Here is a 19,585-nt window from a genome sequence, read left to right as displayed (position 1 = left end):
GGGTCTTGATCAGCTGGGTAAATGGACTGAGGAATGGCTAATGGAGTTTAATGCAGATAGGTGTGAGGTTGGGGAGCCAAACCAGGACAGGACCTTCATAGTGAATAGGTAATGTGGTAAAGCAGAGGGATCTAAGAGTACAGGTACAAAGCTCTCTGAAAGAGACATCACTGGTAGAGAAGGCCTGTGGTACATCGGCCTTAAACAGTCAGAGTACTGAATATAGAAGTTGGAATGTTATATTACAGTTGTACAAGACAGTGGTGAGGCTGCATTCGGAGTTTTGAGTTCAGTTTTGGTCACCCTGCTATAAGGAGGATGTCATTAAGCTGGAAAGAGAAGATTCACGAGGGTCTTGCCAGGACTCAAGTGCCTGAACTATATGGAAAGGTTGGGCAGGCTAAGACTTCATTTCTCTGGAGAACAGGAGGCTCAAGGGTGATCTCTAGAGAGCATGGGAATAGATAGGGTGAATGCACAGTCTTTTATCCAGCATAGGGAAATTAAGCACTGGAGGACATAGGATTAAGGTGAGAAGGTAAAGATTTAAGGAACCTGAGGGAGAATCTTTTTCACTCAGAGGTTGGTGGCTTTATGGAATGTGTTGCCAGAGGAGGTAATTGAGGTAGGTAAAAAAAACAGCATTTAAAAACTATTGGGCAGGTAAATATATATAGGAAAGGTTTAGAGACATATGGTCCAAATGGGACTATTTTAGACGGGCATCTTGATTAGTTTGGATGAGTTGGAAGAAAGGCTCTGCTTTCTTGCTCTATGACTCTGACATAATCAAAAAGACCTTTTCCTTAATTTTCTTTCTGAATTGGGAGAGCGGATTATCTATCCTTACACATTTGCTCATCTAATAATATCATGGGGATTACATTTGCCAGATGGAACATGTTTGCGTATTGATTCTCCGTAATCATGTAGGAAGACGATGGTGTTCAATCATCTCTCAATTGATGATTGAATCTCATCTCTCAAACCAACATCAATTTGCCAACAGCTGCCACCAAATACAAAGCCACCAAATGACAATTCTGTTTTACAGACTCTTCCTGAAATGACATTGGAATCTTTGGATTCAACTAATCAACAGGCCTGGAAGATACGCAGCAATGGTGATGAAAATATTATCAGCTCAAGATTTCCAAGAGAGATTATGTAAACTAGCACTGCATTTCCCTAGATTAAATAATTCTACACGGTAATTTAAGAGCGTTTCTGAGCCAGGGTTCTCTTTTTTTTTCTGTTGGTGAGGTTGCTTTGTACAAGGGGACATGCTCATAAAATTAAAATTTACTTTCATGCAAAGAAGGGTGTGGCACGTTTGTACATTGTCCCCTTGACCAGCGTGGGTTTACTCCGGGTGCTCCGGTAAACTCTCACGTTCCAAAGATGTAGAGGTTTGCAGGTTAATTGGCTCTGTAAAATTGTCCCTAGTGTGTGTAGGATAGTGTTAGTGTGCGGGGATCACGGGTTGGCGCGGATGCGGTGGGCCGAAGGACCTGTTTCCAGGCTGTATCTCTAAACTAAACTAAACTCTGGTACGTTTTCTCTACAAATAGCAGCTGATGCTAATTTAATTAATAACCATAAATCTGAGACATGTATTTTATTTAGCATCGCTATGATGTTAAGGGACCTGTAGTTTAGGGTAGCAAATAGAGATGTGGTATAGATGTAACCTCATCTCATGGGCCTGTCTCAGTGGCCTGTTTTTACTCCTACAGTCAATGTGTCTCCAATGTGGAGATGTGTAGGAAGGAACTGCAGATGCTGGTTTAAACCGAAGATAGACGCAAAAAGCTGAAGTAACTCAACGGGGCAGGTAGCATCTCTGGTGAGAAAGAGTGCATGACGTTTTGTGTCGAGGCCCTTCTTCAAACACAGTCTGAAGAAGGGTCTCGACCCGAAACGTCACCCATTCCTTCTCTCCAGAGATGTTGCCTGTCTCGCTGAGTTACTCCAGCTTTTTGAGTCTTTCTCCAATGTGGAGTGTTTAGTCACTGCTCACCGCAATGAAAAGAGGTGCATGCAGCACTTACCTTATCAAAATGTGCTGCATTTGACACAAAAGATGGTGGAGGTGCAGATGTCAGGGTCTTTCCACAAAAAGCAGTAGATACTCACTTAATTAATAAATTTGAAATGATAATCAACAGTTTTTTACAAGCCAAAGGTATGATCAGATTATTGAGACAAACTGGAAGGACAGTCAGATTATGATCAGTAATGAAGGTATTATATGGTTGAACGGAGTCGAGGGGATGAATGGCCTACTGCTGCTAAAATCATATCAGATGTAGCCGAGAGGTCCGATGATCTACTTCACCTGGAATAATGGACATATGCTAATTCTACCAAGATGCCGAATAAACAAAAGTGGACAGAAAAAAGGAATGCAATTTAAGCATGATCTTTTCAATAGAAACTCCACATTCCTGATGGAATTCATAAACAAGCTGCACGATAGGACATAGAACGGTACACCACAGAAACAGGCACCTCGGCCCACAATGTTTGTGCTGAACATAATGTCTAAATGAACCGATCTCATCTGCCTGCAAATGATTCGTATTCCCTGCACTTCCATGTGCCTATTTAAAAGCCTCTAAAATGTGACTATTGTATCTGCCTCCACTACCACCGTTCCAGGCCCCCATCATCCTCTGTATAAAACCTGCCCCACATATTTCCATTGAACTTTTCCCCTCTCACCTTACAGCTATGCCCTCCTGGACATTTCCATCCTGGGAATATGGTGCTGACTGTCTACCCTTTCTACGCCTCTCATTATTTAATTTGCTTCTATTAAGTCTCCCTTCAACCTCTGACATTCCAGAGAAAACAATCCAAGTCTATCCAACCTCTACCTGTAGTTGAAACCCTTTAATTTAGGCAGCATTCTCGTAAATCTCCCCTGCACCCTCTCCAAAGCCTCCACATCTTTCCTGTTATGGGGCAACCAGAACTGTGCATAATAATCTAAATGTGGCCTAACTAAAATCCTATAGACATGCATTCCTGACTCTTATATTCAATGTTCCTAGCAAAGAAGGCAAGCATACCATATGCCTTCTCTACCACCCTACCTACTTGTGCTACCACCTTTAGTGAGCTAAGAACTTGGACTTTAAGAACCCGCTGCACATCAATGCTGTTGGGGTGTTGCCAGTAACTGTATAATCTCTCCTTTCATTCAACCTCCCAAAGTGCAACACCTCACACTTGCTCGGGTTAAACTCCGTTTGCTATTTCTCCACACATTTCTGCAGCTGATATATATCCCGCTGTATCTTCTGGCAACCTTCCCCAGTGTCTACAACTCCTTCAATTTTGGTATTGTCAGCAAACTACTCTCCAATCCATCTACAGCGACATCCAGGCCATTCACATCAACCTGTGACATGGGTGGCCAAATATGAAATGTATTAAATCATAATGAAATACCACAGGATTCAAAATGGGCCTACCTTTGATCCTTTTGAGCTAATTTGTGATCAAAATCAACCAATTTTTGACCAAAACTTAATACTTTCAAATTTTGGGAAAAAAAAGGAAAAAAAAAGAAACATATGACATATCGGACACTTACTGATTTCAAAGCTCCCTTACAAAATGTCGGCACCTAACCCATCACGTGGCCTATAGTTCATGCCAGGGTCATTGTAATCATGTTGTTTGAATTAATAAAAAATATCATGACGTGTGCAAAAAAAACCTCGTTATAGCGCTATAAATAGCATTGACAACGGGAGAGACTACAGAATGAGATATCACTAAAATAGATGAGCAAACTAGATATTTATTTCATGATTGTAACATCTATTCATTATTAAGTATTTCAAAGGAAACCTTAAACACAAAATATAAACAATAAAAAAAGAAACAATGAATATAAAAACGGTTCACATGTGACACATTTCACACGTGACCAAAGGGGCATCGCTGCTCATGTTCTGCTCCAAAAAATTGGGACATCAGAAAACCATCTAATCGGGTGATAAATGAGAAAAATCATAAGCATAATCAAAATTTGGCTTATATAGAGTTATTTAATTGCAAAATTAATATAATCTTTCTGGTATAAATTAGCCTGAGTATTTGATGAAATTCTGCTTGAAAAATGTCACCAAAAAATACAAGAAAACACAGGGACATATCTCACATTTTTCTTTGTAAAAACAGATTTATTTATTTTTGCTTCATTTAATTATTTTGGCTATACACCATGATCTATACTACTTAAAATACAGGATATGAAACAATGGGAATATTACATAAAAAACAGGAAAATAACCTGGAAATTTGGAGACCTTCAGTTTCACAATTGAGTGCTGTATTTACGGAAACACCCATATTTAGATATCACAATTAGCAGAGGTCCCAGAACAAATCCCTGCAGAACCTCACTGGTCACAGACCTCCAGCTACCTTCCACCACAACCCTCCGTGTGCCAGTTCCAAATCCATATGACAAAGTCATCCCGAATGCTATACATCTTAATCTTCTGGATCAGCCTACCATGTGGGACTTTAAAAACCTTACTAAAATCCATACACACAATATCTACCTTCATCAATCTCCTTTGTCACCTCCTCACCCAATCAAGTTCTTGAGACACAACCTGCCACACACAAACCATGCTGGCTATCCCAAATTACCCCATTCTCTTCCAAAATGCTATCTTGATAAATTAAGAATTACATTGAAAAAGGATAATTTTCGCAATTGAATATTTTGGTAATGTCACTAATACCAAAAAATGTGATTTTTTTGGTCTCAATGTGTAAAACTTGCAGTTTCACCTACTGGACAACAATCGTACAAGGTAGATCACTCATGCATTGCAGAACCCCTCTGAATTGTGGAAAAGGAGCAAGTGATTAATTCCACCTGTTACACGGAAATATTTTAACTACTTTTTACTTAATTCTAAAATATCGGAATGTTTAATTAAACAAACACACATTTATTTATTTTATTACAGAAGGCATATAAAAGACACTAACTATGCAATGGTTCAGCTCAGTTTGCCTTGGCCTACGCGATCTCCCGATTGGCAAACACTTTAACCCCCCCATCCCATTCCCACACTGACTTTTATATCCTGGGCCTCCTCCATTGTCAGAGTGAGGCCAAATGCAAATTGGAGGAACAGCATCTCACATTTCGCTTGGGCAGCTTACAGTCCAGCAGTATGAATATTGATTTCTCTAATATCAAATGACCCTTGCATCCCCTCTGTCTCCGTCCCTCCCCCACCCTGTCCGTTGTACTAGTTTCACTGACCTCTTGGTGAGTTTCATTGTCATAAGTCATTATCACCTAGCCCACAGCCAACAATGGACCATCTTTACTTTTTTTGCACATCTTTCATTCATTTGTTCTATATCTCTCTCTATATCACCGTATATTTCTCTTGTTTCCCTTTCCCCTGACTCTCAGTCTGAAGAAGGATCTCGACCCAAAACCTATTCCTTTTCTCCAGAGATGTTGCTTGACCCGCTGAGTTAATCCAGCATTTTGTTTGTCAATGGTTCATCTTATTGGACTAACAGAGCAGTTTATTATCCCTCTATTGAAAGCTCATTTTTTTTCCCTCACACAATATTTTCTATATTAGTTAATTTGATTCTAATTTTAAGCAGGAAAAAGCCTCTTTTCCACATCAGGCCATTGACAGTGGTGCTGCTGTTGTTCACCAACTTTAGTGAAAATCTCATTATAGGACATACACAATGGGGGGGGGGGGGGGAAGGAGGCAGAGGTGAGATGGGAAAGGTGTAAAGGGGGGAGGGGGTGAAGGGAAAGGTGGGAAGAAGGGGTAAGTGAGGGTTGGGATTGGAAGAGCGGGAAAGGGGGGAAAGAGGGAGATGGGGAGGGGAGGGTAGAGAGAGGGGAGATGACGGGTGATGGGTGGGACAGGGGAATGGGGAGGGGAGAAAGACAGGGGAAAGAGGGGGGGAAAACAGAATAGAAGAGACGGCAAAAAGGGAGAGGGTGGGAAAGAGGGGGAGAAAAAGAGGGGGAGCTGGTGGGAAATGAGGGAAGAAATGGGAGGGGGAGAAGGAGGGGAAAGGGGGAGAGGGGAAGGTAGGGGGAGAGGAGAGGAGGGGGGGAAATAGAGGGGAGAGGAGGGGGAAGGCAAAATGGTCTCGTATGGATAGTCGTATCTAGGGAGTAGTTGCGGCAGAGGGAGAAATTGAGAGTAGGGGGTAGTGTCTTTGCAAGAGGCAGAGTAAGAGGAAGTGTAGACTAGATAACTGTGGGAGTCGATAGGTTTGTAGTAGATGGCAGTCGATAGTCTGTCGCTGTGATGGAGACAGTGAGAACAAGAGAGAGGAGCAAGGTAGTCAGAGATAGTCCAAGTGAATCTGAGGGCAATGTGGAAGTTAGTGGTAAAGTTAATGAAATCAAGGAGATTTGTCGGGGTGAGAGGCAGTTGTTGACATAATGGAGAAAGAGTTGGGGGGCTGGTGTCACTGTATGCGTGGAACAAATACTGTTCAACATAACTGACAAAGGGGCCGGCATAGCTGGGCCCATGTGGGTGCCCATGGTTACACCTTTATAACGGAGAAAGTGAGAGGAGTCAAATAACAAGTTGTTGAGGGTGAGGCCAAGACCCACAAAGCAAGGGAGGGTGTTAGTAGAGGGAAATTGATTGGGTCTCTGTCTAAAGGAAGAACAGAAGGGGGGGGGGGGGGCTGAAAACAGAAAGATATTAAAAGTTGAAGGGTGTGTGAGGTGTCACAGATGTGGTCTGGAAGGCAGTGGACAAGGGAGGAATTAGATGGAATCAAGGTACATGGGTAGGACAGGTTTAGAGGGATATCGGCCAAACGCGGGCGGGTGGGACTAATGTAGCTGGGACATGTTGATCGGTGAGGGCAAGTTGGGCCAAAGGGTCTGCTTCCACGCTGTATCACTCTAAGGTATTTCGAGATGAGTTCTATGGGCAGGAACAGGCAGAACCAGAGGGTCTGTTTGTGGATTTTGGGAAGGAGAAAGAGGTATGAGGAGGTGTCCGAGTGTTGGCACCTGGTCTCAGCATGCTAGAGGTCAGCCCACTAAACCTCACTGAACCATGCAGAGATGGCCATTAAATTTCAAACATTCATACTGCCCTTATACAGAGGATTCGAGGACCTTCATTTCTGTTATTCCACTGGCTATGGTGACTTTGATCTGGTATTTTGTTGGTTCACATGCTTGATCAATGGTGTTTTATCATTAATGTTTTATTATTATTAATGTTTAGTGTTTTCTGTGTCATTCGTAACTGTCACTGTATGTCATGTTGTTACTTGTGGGCGGAGCACCAAGGCAAATTCCTTGTATGTGAATACTTGGCCAATAAACTTACTTACTTACTATTCTTAAAGGAAACTAAGCTGAAACTAAGCAGGCCTGATTAAAAAGTAATCTCATAGGTTGCATCCTTTTCACTTCAAATTAACACGATCAGATGGTTCAAATTCATATAACATGTATGATTTTAGACAGCTAGCAAACAGAACATAGGAGGCATGAAGTAAATGCACCTTATGCAACAGAATATATTATTGCCACGCAAGCCTGATTGTCTGCACAAATGGCACATAAATATCCTGTACATTACTGCAAGTATCACCTCGCTACATACTTGCACAGCTTCTAATTCATTGTGAGACCTACTTGAATATGGAACTACTGGTGCTCTTTGTTTAAATCAGAGGTACGATCTGTAATTAAACTATTCACCGCCCAGACTATTTTCATCCAGAAACATATTATCACGCAGGAATCTCTACAATTTTGAAGTTTTAATAATGCTACTGTTGAAACAGCCTTGTTAAACTTCCCTGTAGGCAATAAATATCCATCAGAAATAGATACATTAAAAAACTGAGGACATCAAGTCTTTCAAGGACCTATAAGGGTCATTTGCTTTTAGTTGCTGCCCAAAGCATAATAGGAAGCAACGCACGACAATAAAAATAATTTGAAATATAAATGCTTGATTTTTCACAGCATAATACAATTGCATTTGAATCAAAACACTTCATTTGCTTACTTCTGGTCGGCTAATTTAGAAGGACGGCTTAAAATATTATAAGAGGCTGAAGCTTACCTTCCATCATGGTGGCAGAATTGCATTCCTCAATCTCGAAAGATCCTGAAAGACACAGGAAAGCAGGGGCCAATTATCACATATAAATTCAACAGGAATTAATGTAGATCAGCATCAACCCCTCGCTATTCTGCATGCCAAAACAGAACGGAAATGGTGCAGGTGTAGGCCATGGATGCCACGGTTGCTGTCAGCTGCAGGATCACAGAATGATGCTGATAAAAAGGCAGGGAGAGGAAGCTGGCTGTGCTCAACACAACTGCTAGTTCAGCCAATTGCTTTTGCTCCATTGCTAATCACATGGTTGCCATTAACTGACACAATACCCCTTGGGAACACAGGGAAAAGCCACCTCCCCACCTTTCTCTGGTATTGCACACACATGGACACAAACATTCAAACAGAAAGAGAGACAGACAGACACACACACAGAAACATACCTGTGACGCACTTCGCCGTTTTATAATCCTACTTGGTAGCCAGGCAGATAAAATTAATACTGTAAGATTAACAAAGAATCCTTTGCTGCTAGCTGGCAACGGCCAAGCATCCAAAAAAATTAAGTAAAAAGCTTTTTTCACTTAATCATTCATATCGCTCCCAAGGCTACATGTCAACAACTAGGTTACAGCACATTTCTTGTGTTATTCAGCCAGTTAATCCTTGCGTCCTTTTGTCAGAAAGCTGGTGCACATTTCTGCTTGTTCCTCTCTCTCTCTCTCTCTCTCTCTCTCTGTCTCTCACTCTCTCTCCTGCTCTCTCGCTCTCTCTCACTATCCTCTCTCTCTCTCCTGCTCTCTCGCTCTCTCTCTCACTCTCTATCCTCTCTCTCTCTCTCCCTTGCATGCTCTCTATGCCATTGAAGAGGAATCAATCCTGCTGACGTCACGTCATAAACAATTATCCCCAGAAGGATTATGGAGAGAAATAAAATCCTCCCAGCCTGCGTAGCGAGAAACTTGGAAACAGTATGTCATGAAGGAACCCGATATCAAAAGGAAAAATAATCAGCGTAAGCACAAGAATCTGTGTTCGGAATCTGTGTGGCTAAACAGATTTTACCTATAACGGCAGAACACAGTGGGAAACTGAATAAATTATCGTGTATGCATAAAGAGAGAATATTGGCAGCTGACGGACACAGATGTCTCCTACTGAATAACACAGACAGATTTTTTTTCAGAGCATTTCATCTTCCATTTTTCCATGTCAATGTAACAATATCCTTTACATTTCTGCCTAACCATTTTGAAATCATGACAATGCTAAACCTGTTCAAATCTGTGTGTGAATTGATTGTGAACTTATCTGAAAACCTGCAGATTTTTAAGTTTATGCGTTGGCAGGTGAGGCAAACCTATACGTGTGGAAAAATAGTTAAAAAAATTATATATTCAATTAAAAAAATAGATCAGTAAAAATGAAAACAAGGCGGGTGCTGTTGGCAGTCGAGTTTCCCTTTACCTGTCCTCCTCAGTAAAATATTTCATTAGGATTTGGATCTTCATTAACATCATGTGGTAATGGAACAAATTCCTCTTGTTTTGCTGTGCAGCCAACATAATATTAGGGAAGGAGAATTATCCGAGCAATCACTTAACCAAGGAAAAGTAATTGCAAACAATTGAGTAATAGGAATTTTTCTTCTACTGTGAGAATGATCATCAGGCCTGTGGTTATAAATTCTGATCACATCTACAGTAGGTGAGAATTATATCTGCTAACCCGGATTTCATTTGGTTTTTGAAATGTGTGCAACATTAAACCATGTATAATTACAAAAATAACAGATGATAGTTAGCTGTGATGGAAAGGTTGAACGGTGGCCAGGCGAGGAGAGAGATGATGGTTTACTGGACGATGTGAGGATCTACACCGAGACGACGGCTGGAGGCCCTACAGCAGCCTGGGGCTCGACTAGATCGGGCACTGCTCCAAAAACCGAGCGCATGGACAGGACACGGCCTGCAGCAGCACAGAGTGTGGAGCAGTGGTGGAGAGTGCCTACAACTTTGGTTAGTCAGCGAACCCTGCAATGTTGCCAGGGCAACGGGCCTGTATGGCCATCTGCACCTAAACTCACTTGGGCTTTGAAAAAGGCACCAAAACCTGGTGAATCTTATATAATGTCACAGTGGATAATTTCTATAAAGTTTGTACTTAATCTAAGATTGCGCTTTTGTATAGTCATACTTTACTGAACTGTATGTTTAGCTTAGTTTATTTAGTTTAATTTAATTTAGTTTAGTTTAGAGTTACAGCATGGAAACAGGCCCCTATGCTCACTGAGTCCATGCCAACCAGTGATCACCCATATACAAGTTTTGTTCGACAAACTAGAGACAATTTATAGAAGCCAATGATCCTACAAACCTTTGAAATTCTTTTTTTCAGTGTGGCAGAGTGACACAGTGGTAGAGTTGCTGCCTTACAGTGCCAGAGGACAGTTAAGACAGTTGAATTGATAATAGACTTTAGGAGAGTTCCCCCTCCCCTCACCCCACTCACCATCAACAACACCACAGTCACATCTGTGGAGTCTTTTAAATTCCTAGGAACAATCATCTCCAAGGACCTTAAGTGGGGGGTTACCATCGACTTCACAGTCAAAAAAGCACAACAGAGGATGCACTTCCTGCAGCAGCTGAGGAAGCACGATCTGCCACAGGCAATGATGGTTCAATTCTATACAGCCATCGTAGAGTCAGTCCTCACCTTCTCGATCATGGTCTGGTTTGGCTCAGCCACCAAGCACGACATCCGGAGGCTGCAGCGAATTGTCCGATCAGCTGAGAAGGTTATTGGCTGCATCCTTCCCTCCATTGACGAACTGTACACTGCAAGGGCCAGGAAGCGAGCGGGTAAGATCATCTCTGACCCCTCTCACCCTGGACACAAACTCTTTGATTCACTTCCCTCTGGAAGGCGAATCCGGACTGTCAAAGCCAAAGATCCTATAACAAGCAAGATAGTCCACTCGACGAAAAAGACGTAGTACGGTCATGGGCAGATTCATGGGTAATTTTAGGCCCCATATCCGTAACCAGCTTCCCTCTCCGCGCCAAAGATCCCATAGGAAACGTCCTCGTAAAATAAAAATAAAAGTTATTTGGTAAAAATCTTCTCCTCATTTTCAGAATTTTAATTTATTAACACAAACTGTTCCCCCGCAACGTTGATTACACTGCGAGTCGGGTCGGGTCGGGTTACGGAAATGGATGAAAAAAAGACCCACGTTCCGTTCCGTTGCGTACTACACATCAGCCCATTGCATTTAGCAGGAGTGGTCTATCTTGCTCCGCTATAAGATCTTTGGTCAAAGCTGCCACAGCTAGACATAAAAACAGCTTTTTTTCTACTCAATAACCCAAAATCTGTATTGTGTTCAAGAAGGAACTGCAGATGCTGGAAGATCGAAGGTACACAAAAATGCTGGAGAAACTCAGCGGGTGCAGCAGCATCTATGGAGCGAAGGAAATAGGCGACGTTTTGGGCCGAAACCCAGTCTGAAGAAGGGTTTCGGCCCGAAACGTTGCCTATTTCCTTCGCTCCATAGATGCTGCTGCACCCGCTGAGTTTCTCCAGCATTTTTGTGTACCCAAAATCTGTAGCCTCCTTTTGCTCTGATATTTTATTTAATTAACATGTTTAATCAATAATGTTTTATTATTAATGTTTAATGTTTTATGTATCACTTCTAACTGTCACTGTATGTCATGTTGTCACTTGCGGGCAGAGCCCCAAGGCAAATTCCTTGTATGCCAATAAACTTTATTCATTCATTCATTCAGAGACCCGGGTTCGATCCTGACTACGGATGCTGTCTTTATGGAGCTTGCACGTTCTCCCTGTGACCATGTGTGTTTTCTCTGGGTGCTCCGGTTTCCTCACACATTCCAAGGACGTGCAGGTCTGTTTCTCTGCTGTATGACTCTATGACTATATTAGCTGCTAAATGGGTCAGTCGCTACTGCATTATGATTGTCCAATATTACAAATAGCAAGCTTCACTGTTTAGTCGAGAGTTGGTTATCATATTAAATAGATATTATGTTTCCACAATGTGCCAATCTAAGCAAGTTATGGATATTCCATAGTGACAAACAAAAAATATACCACAATCCTAAACACAGGTTCAGGTTTTATCCCCAAACCAGACATTTGGAATCCAAACATTTGTCACCAGAAACTCAATATTTTTGAACACTGTAACCATGTTCCAATTTCAGGCTTTGATCGATGGATTACAGTTTACAATTTAATTGAGTTATGCCCGGCAGGCTGGAAACATCTCAGGAACCAAACATAACGTTGTTCTTTATACCACCTTCATGGGAACACAAAGATTCTGGCATAAAAATGCCTTGTAGAGCCCTGCCTTTGAATTCATTAACAAGCTGGAGCAGGCATGCTTCAACGTCATGTGAGGAACCTATTTAATAACAGATGCACCATTTACTCCTCCCACACGAACAGCTTCAATCTGCTTTTCCATCTGCTTTCGGACAGTGTTCGGTTGCAGCCTTAGTAAGAGATTTAGACTTTGAATGTGGGGTGGCGGGTGCAGTAGCAGCTAGGATTTGCAAGATTATGCTTAATTTCTTAAGCTTCATCATGAGCTGGGCACAGGCAAAATTAAATATGCTTACCTTAAGAAAACACGCGTGACACATCAGCATAGCTGCAGGCAATAAATACCAGAAGACATGTGGTCAAAAGAAATATCGCAAAAAGTAATTCTTGCAATTTCAATAGAATAAAGACTGACCACATGTCAGAGCGTGAATTTATGTTTATATCACAGGAAACCATGTATGGGAATCAGTCTGCAGAAGAGGCTTGACTAGAAATGTCACATCCATATTCGCCAGGGATGCTGCCTGACCTGCTGAGCTACAGTACTCCAGCACTTTGTGTCCTTTGTGCATTAACCAGCATCTGCAGTTCTTTATTTCTGTATGGATGTGATTGGTTTCAAATTGAGGTTAACTACAGATGTAAATTATATGACATAGGTAAATAACAAAGATTTTAGAAGTTCCAGACTTTTGCCAACAGTAGTCGGAATTTTCCTCTCTTTCCTACTAATATTAAAATATCAATCATCCTTTTAAAAATTATATATATATATATATATGTGTGTGCGTGTGTACATACATATACACACACTCACACATAGAGAGAGACAGAAAGAGAGGAAGAGAGAGACTAGAAAGAGAGAGAGAGAGACATAAGGAGAGAGATAGAGACAGAAGCGGAGAGAGATGAGCCAGAAAGAAGAGAGAGAGACAGAAAGAGAGAGAAGAGATCATGAAGTGAAGAGAAATGAGAAAGAAAGAGAGACGAAGAGACAGAAGAGAGAGACAAGCAGACAGGATAGAGATAAACAGACAGAAGATAAAGATACAGAAATATATATATAAAGAGACATAAAGAGATATAGAAATAGACAGAAAGAGAGATATATATATATAAATATATTAAAAAAAACAACTATATATATAAAAACTATATATATATAAATAGATAGATATAAATATAAATAATATATATATAATATGTATATGTATATTTATATATATAAATATTTATATATATTTATATATACAAGTATTTATATAGATTCATAAATATAAATATAAATATAAAAATAAATATATAAATTTATATATATATATATATGCAGTATGCAGAGGGGCCTACAAGGGAGAGGGCAAAGCTTGATCTATTGAATTTCTGGCACATTACTGGTGTCTTCCATTGTGAAGACTGACGCAAAAAACTCATTCAGTTTGTCCACCATTTTTTGTTCGCCATTACTACTTCTCCAGCATCATTTTCCAGCGGTCCAATGTCCACTGTTGCCTCTCATTTACTTCTTGTATATCTGAAAGAACTTTAGGTATCCTCTTTAATAGTATTGGCTAGTTTACCTTCATATTTGGTCTTTTCTCCTCATATTGCTTTTTTAGTTGCTTTCTGTTGAATTTTAAAAGCTTCCCAATCTTCTAGCTTTCCACTAATCATTGCCATATTATATACCTTCTCTTTTGCTTTTACGCCACCGTTGTCAACCATGGTGGCCTAATGCTTCCCATAGCATATTTTTTTCCTCCATGGGATCAAAAATTCTTGTGTGTTCCGAATTTCTCCCACAATCTCTTTCCTTTGGTGGCCCACTGTCATTCCTGCTAGGGTCACCTTCCAATCAACTTGGATGCTCCTCCCTCATGCCCCTGTAGTTATGTTTACTCAACAGTAATGCCAATATGAGAGAAGTAGTCATTTTACTGCTCGATGATGACGCTGGAGATGTAGTAATGGGGAATAAAGAAACGATGGCCAAATTGAATAAGCTTTTTGCATCAGTCTTCACAGCGGAAAACACCAGCTCAATGTGTCAGAAATTCAAGAGAGTCAGGAGGCAGAAGTTAGTGGAGTTGGTATTACTAAGGAAAAGGTGTTTGGGAAGTTGAAGGGCCAGAAGGTGGGTATATCATGTGGACCATGTGGACCACACCCCAGGATTCTGAAAAAGGTAGCTTTCGAGATTGTGGAGACATTAGTTTAGTTTAGTTTAGTTTATTATTGTCACGTATACCAAGGTACAGGGAATATTTTTTTTGTCTGTGAGAAGACTATACACGTTTACAATCAAGCAGCCCACAGTGTACAGATATAGGATAAATGGTATAATGTTCGGTGCAATATAAAGTTGATTAATGACAGTTTAAAGTGAGATAGATGGGAGGTCAGAACCATCTATAGATGGTGAGAGGATGGTTTTGTTGCCTGATAAGAAACAGAGAAGGGAGAAGAGGGAGTGACTGGGGTGAGACTAGTCCTTGATTATGCTGTTGGCCTTGCCAAGGTGGTGTGAAGTGTAGAGGGAGTCAATGGACGGTTTGTCATTGGTTTGTGTGACGGTCTGGGCTGCGTCCACAAGTCTCTGCAATTTCTTGCAGTCTTGGATGGAGTTGTTCCCAAACCATGCAGTGATGCATCCCAATAAAATGCATTCTACGGCGCATCTGTAGAAGTTGATGAGGGTTGTTGGGGACTTGCCAATCTTCCTGAACCTTTTAAAGAAGTAGAACCATTGCTTTGACGTGGCTGGTCCAGGACAAATTGGTGATTTTTATTCCTGTTCAAATGAAACTATCCCCATCCTGTCCCACGCAAGCACGCTTTAATTTCCAAAACAAGAAGAGTTATTCCCCAGGGAGCTGAAGATTCAATGCTCAGCATAGCTGCCATGAGTGAGATCAATTCCTCCATCACTGGGAAAGGATGTCCCTTTTTCTGTTCATCTAGAATCATTCAGATTCAGACCCCCCTCCCACACACCAGACATAATAATAATAATAATAAATTTTATTTAATGGGCGCCTTTCAGACATCTCAAGGACACCTTACATAGACATGGCTAGAAGATAAATTTATTTTGGGTACCTGGCCAAGGACAGCTCTCCAATCCCCCCCGAGAGCAATAAATGTCCTTGACCATGCCCTGCAACCCTTCGCTCACCATCTGTTGTGCACTGGCTTCACCTGCACAATTTTTGCACAAGTGTCATTAAAACAAGCATCGCATGTCAACAAAATACTAAATTTCCGTCAATAAATTCCATTATTCGGAAGGCAATGGAATTGCTGGGGCTATCTTTCTGGGTGAATGGGCTGAATGTGTAGGTGGCAACATCCACACCGGGCTTGGTGCAATGCAGAATGAAGGGTGTCACAGTAGCCATTGGACCTGAAGCTCAATTTGTGGTGGGAACTGTCCTTTGCCAGTTTTGTCCTAGTGTGAAAGGGAGCTGTGATCTTTATTCATTGGTGAGCAAGTTTGAGTATGAGCAAGTGAGCAAATATGAAGTAAGATTTCTAATTCCATCATTGGGTGTCATGCTGTGTGGGAAGAGATGATCTGAGCTCCTATTGTATTTCATAAAGCATTCAATTGTTGATGAGAATTGTTTAAAAATAGCATGGAACACCTAAAAATGTTTGATTGTACAGTACTTTCATACTCTGGATAGTTCAATTAATCTGATTCACAGCTTTAGATCATGTCATCGTGTTAGAATATTACATGCACCTCTCATACTATGGGCAAAAAGTTAAACTTGCCACCTAATTATTCGGTGAAATTAAAATGATAAACTTCTTACCATTCACTGCTGAGCCCTATGCTATCTTAGAGCAGGGAAAATCCTGCAGCCAGCAATCTGAGAAAAAAAGGCAGGGACCTCTTTATTTCATGCCATTTGAGGTCTTATGACAATGCCAATTTGCTGTCGGGGGTTGGCACCCCACTGACCACTGCAAAGAGCACGAAATGACAAGAATCAGCATCCCTCTAAGTCACCACCTCAGTCATCATTGCTGAAAATTTTTTAGACTTACTGTTTCCCCTTCAGCTTCCAGATCAGTAGCACTTTATAGAATAGAATAGAATAGAATATGTTTATTGTCATTGCACAAAACTGAGCAACGAAATTCCATTTACTTCTCCTCCGTTAAAAGAAATACAACACAACAACCAATACACATATGTACAGTTAATAGTAAAATAATAGATACATTTTTTAAAAAGTTTAAAAGAATTTAGCGTAAGTTCTGTCCATCACTGCTAGCTCTCAACCCCTCCTCCATCCAAATATGGTGAGATCACACTGGAACTTCTTCTCGGAAATGCAAGCGAGGCCCAACTAATAAAAGGTACTGGACCGCCTCCCTCTGGTGACATTAGATAGACTTTCCAAATGCTCTGCAGTCCAATGTACCCTACGTTAAAACTACCCCTCCATTTCCACTATTATACACCAACAATTGAATAGATTTTATTTTTATTTTTCAGCATATTTCTTCCCAGGAGATGAGGCTCCTCCTTTGTGCCACACACATGGACAAGTACCTGGAGTGAGGCTAAACATAATGTTCCGCACTTCCTTCAAGTTTTCTTTCAACCCGGCCTCTCTACTCAAAATCTTCATTTTATTCATGATTTCACCAATTTTCACAACAGATTGGTACTGTGAAAGTGTGAGGTGCCAATTAACTTAGGTTTCCCTTACCACATACAAAACACATTATTACAACCTTATCTTCAGCGCGTCGTCCACAGTGCGCAGAAGATTATTGGGACACAACTACCAGCCTTGCAGGGCATTTACTACACACGGTGCCCCAGGAAGGCCGTCAGCATCCACAAAGACTCCTCACACCCTTGTAATGGACTGTTCGAACTCCTACCTTCCGGCAGACGATACAAGGCCTTCTACGCCTGCACTTCCAGACTCAGGAACTGCTTAATCCCCAGAGCTATAGCTGCTCTGAACCGGCCCTGCTGAGTCCCCCCCACCCCATGAACTGTCTCCCTCGGATGGTCACGTCGCACATCGACCCGGCACAGACACATTTGCACTTTAGACTGTTTTGACTGCTTTACTGTTTGACTGTTTTTTTTATAAATCATGTTTCTCGGGGTATCTAAATCTAAATGTCTTAGTTGTTTAAGTTATGACATCGGATGGAAGCTGCATACCAAATCTCGTTGCACATATGTGCAATGACAATAAAAGATATTATTATTATTATTATTATTATTCTCAGCTGTAGTGCGCCACCTGGTTCGATCCCTTGGTATTACAACGACTCTAAGCACTGAACGTTTACGTCATAGTGTAGCCAAAAAACATGACTTCCCACAGAATGCAAAAAATTAAAACGTAAGCAACTAATTGAATATATAGGCAAATAATAATTGTCCTTTTAGCGGATAGGAATCTTAATCTTGGTGTGCACGTTTAACTTGGGAGGTGTGTATCCCGGCCGTTTTCCTTTGCACCTTGACTGGTGCGTGGGTGGTCAGTAGTGACCACTTGAAGCTCAAACTCCGGAAATGATATTGTGTCCACCTTTTGCCAAAGACTATTGGGCAGCAGAACGGACAACCTTTGTTAGACTTTAATGTTTTAATCAAGCTTTACTCATCGTGTAGCAGTCAGCTTTTAGCAAATCAATGGTTCCTAGCAAGGACACAGGCATGCCAGTAACTACTTCAAATGGACTCAGGCCTGTAGTTCTATGCAGTGCTGCCCCGATGCTGCACAAGAAACCAATCATACAGACCGTAACACTTTAAAACAAAGAAATGCAGTATTGATCAGTGCACTGATCGAGTTGGTTCATTGGTAGGATTGGTGCATTACAATGCCAGAGACCCAGGTTCGATGCTGTCTGTACGGAACTTGTACATTCTCCCCAAAACTCTGCGCGGGTTTTCACTGGGATCTCGTTTCCTCCAACACTCCAAAGACGTACAGGTTTGTAAGTTAATTGGCTTGGTTTAATTGTGAATTGTTTCCAGTGGACGAGTTCTTTTACATTGAATTGCCATTATTTAAGCAGATCGCTATAGCCTGTTGTAATAGGTTAGTTGTGATAATTAAGCTGCAGAGTGGCACAGGTAGAGTTGCTGCCTTGCGGCACCAGAGACCCAGATTTGATAGTGTTTATATTATTGGCTAGCTTACCTTGATATTTCATCTTTTCTCCCCTTATTGCCTTTTTTGTTGCCTTTTGTTGGTTTTATAAAGCTTCCCAATCCTCTAGCTTCCCACTAATCCTTCCAATATTATGCTTTTATGCTTTTCCTGTCAGCCAGGGTCATCTCATTCTCCCCTTAGAAGCTTGACATGCTGAATATTTCCAGCTTTTTCTGATTCATTGCAGGCTTCCAGCATCCCCAGGTTTTTTTAAATTGTTCCATTATGAGTATTATTGAGTTCCTTAGCACTCTCAAAGAATACTGTTGGAAGTTACTTTGCACATGGAGACTTTCAACTTGCCAATTGAATGCGCCCCAATTAGGACATCTTTTCACAGTCACACCAGAACTAATTCTTTAAATAAAAGAGCTGTAAAAGCAGAAGATGCAGGAAATACTCACTAGGTTGGACAGGATGGATCCATTAACTTGCTTTAAGTGTCATGTTTAATGCAGTAAGCCAACCCAAATGAAAGCCGAAAGATCAGCCTGAAATGTTTAAATTGTTCCTCTCTACAGATCTGGCTGGTCAGCTGCATATCCCCTGCATGACTCCATTGCTTCTGTAGTATTTTGCTTTGTGAACAATTGTTTATTTCAATGAGGTATCTAAAGGCATGCAACACCTTTAAAACTACTCAATGCTTTCAGAGGGGTAGAGGGAGGGGGGGGGGGGGGGGGGGCTGGTGGTAGGAAAAGGAGGGTGGGCAGAATGGTGAAGAGACAAAATAGAGAAAATATGCTTAATTCAATAATCAAAAGCTCTCCTGTTTAAAGGTATTAAAGTCCCATTTTGTTGCTCATATGTATAATTTTCTTCACCTTCCTCCACAATGAGGTAGAAGATCACTTCAAATATCATTTTGTTCAACTTCATCCTATGCCTACTGTATGTATTTCAGACTGATTA

The 19,585-nt window shown here is 41.1% G+C and overlaps 1 protein-coding gene across 6 annotated transcripts in view; it reads right to left on the bottom strand.

Moving 5' to 3' along the window:
- Positions 1–8,945, bottom strand: part of sgip1 (SH3GL interacting endocytic adaptor 1) — a 103,736-nt gene extending 94,791 nt beyond the window's left edge. For 2 of the 6 annotated variants that reach the window (XM_033028434.1, XM_033028431.1), the window contains exon 1: positions 8,124–8,349. In XM_033028434.1, the coding sequence (XP_032884325.1) occupies positions 8,124–8,133 (10 nt within the window). In that variant the 5' untranslated portion in view covers positions 8,134–8,349. Of the gene's footprint in view, positions 1–8,123; positions 8,351–8,563 lie in introns of those variants that run through there. The other 4 variants (XM_033028435.1, XM_033028436.1, XM_033028430.1 and 1 more) reach the window with 3 other exon arrangements.
- Between the last annotated feature and the right edge of the window lie 10,640 nt (positions 8,946–19,585).

The sequence above is a fragment of the Amblyraja radiata genome, chromosome 10 (genome assembly GCF_010909765.2).
Source record: "Amblyraja radiata isolate CabotCenter1 chromosome 10, sAmbRad1.1.pri, whole genome shotgun sequence".
In the NCBI taxonomy this organism is placed as follows: Eukaryota; Metazoa; Chordata; class Chondrichthyes; order Rajiformes; family Rajidae; genus Amblyraja; species Amblyraja radiata.
This window is presented reverse-complemented; position numbering and strand designations above follow the sequence as displayed.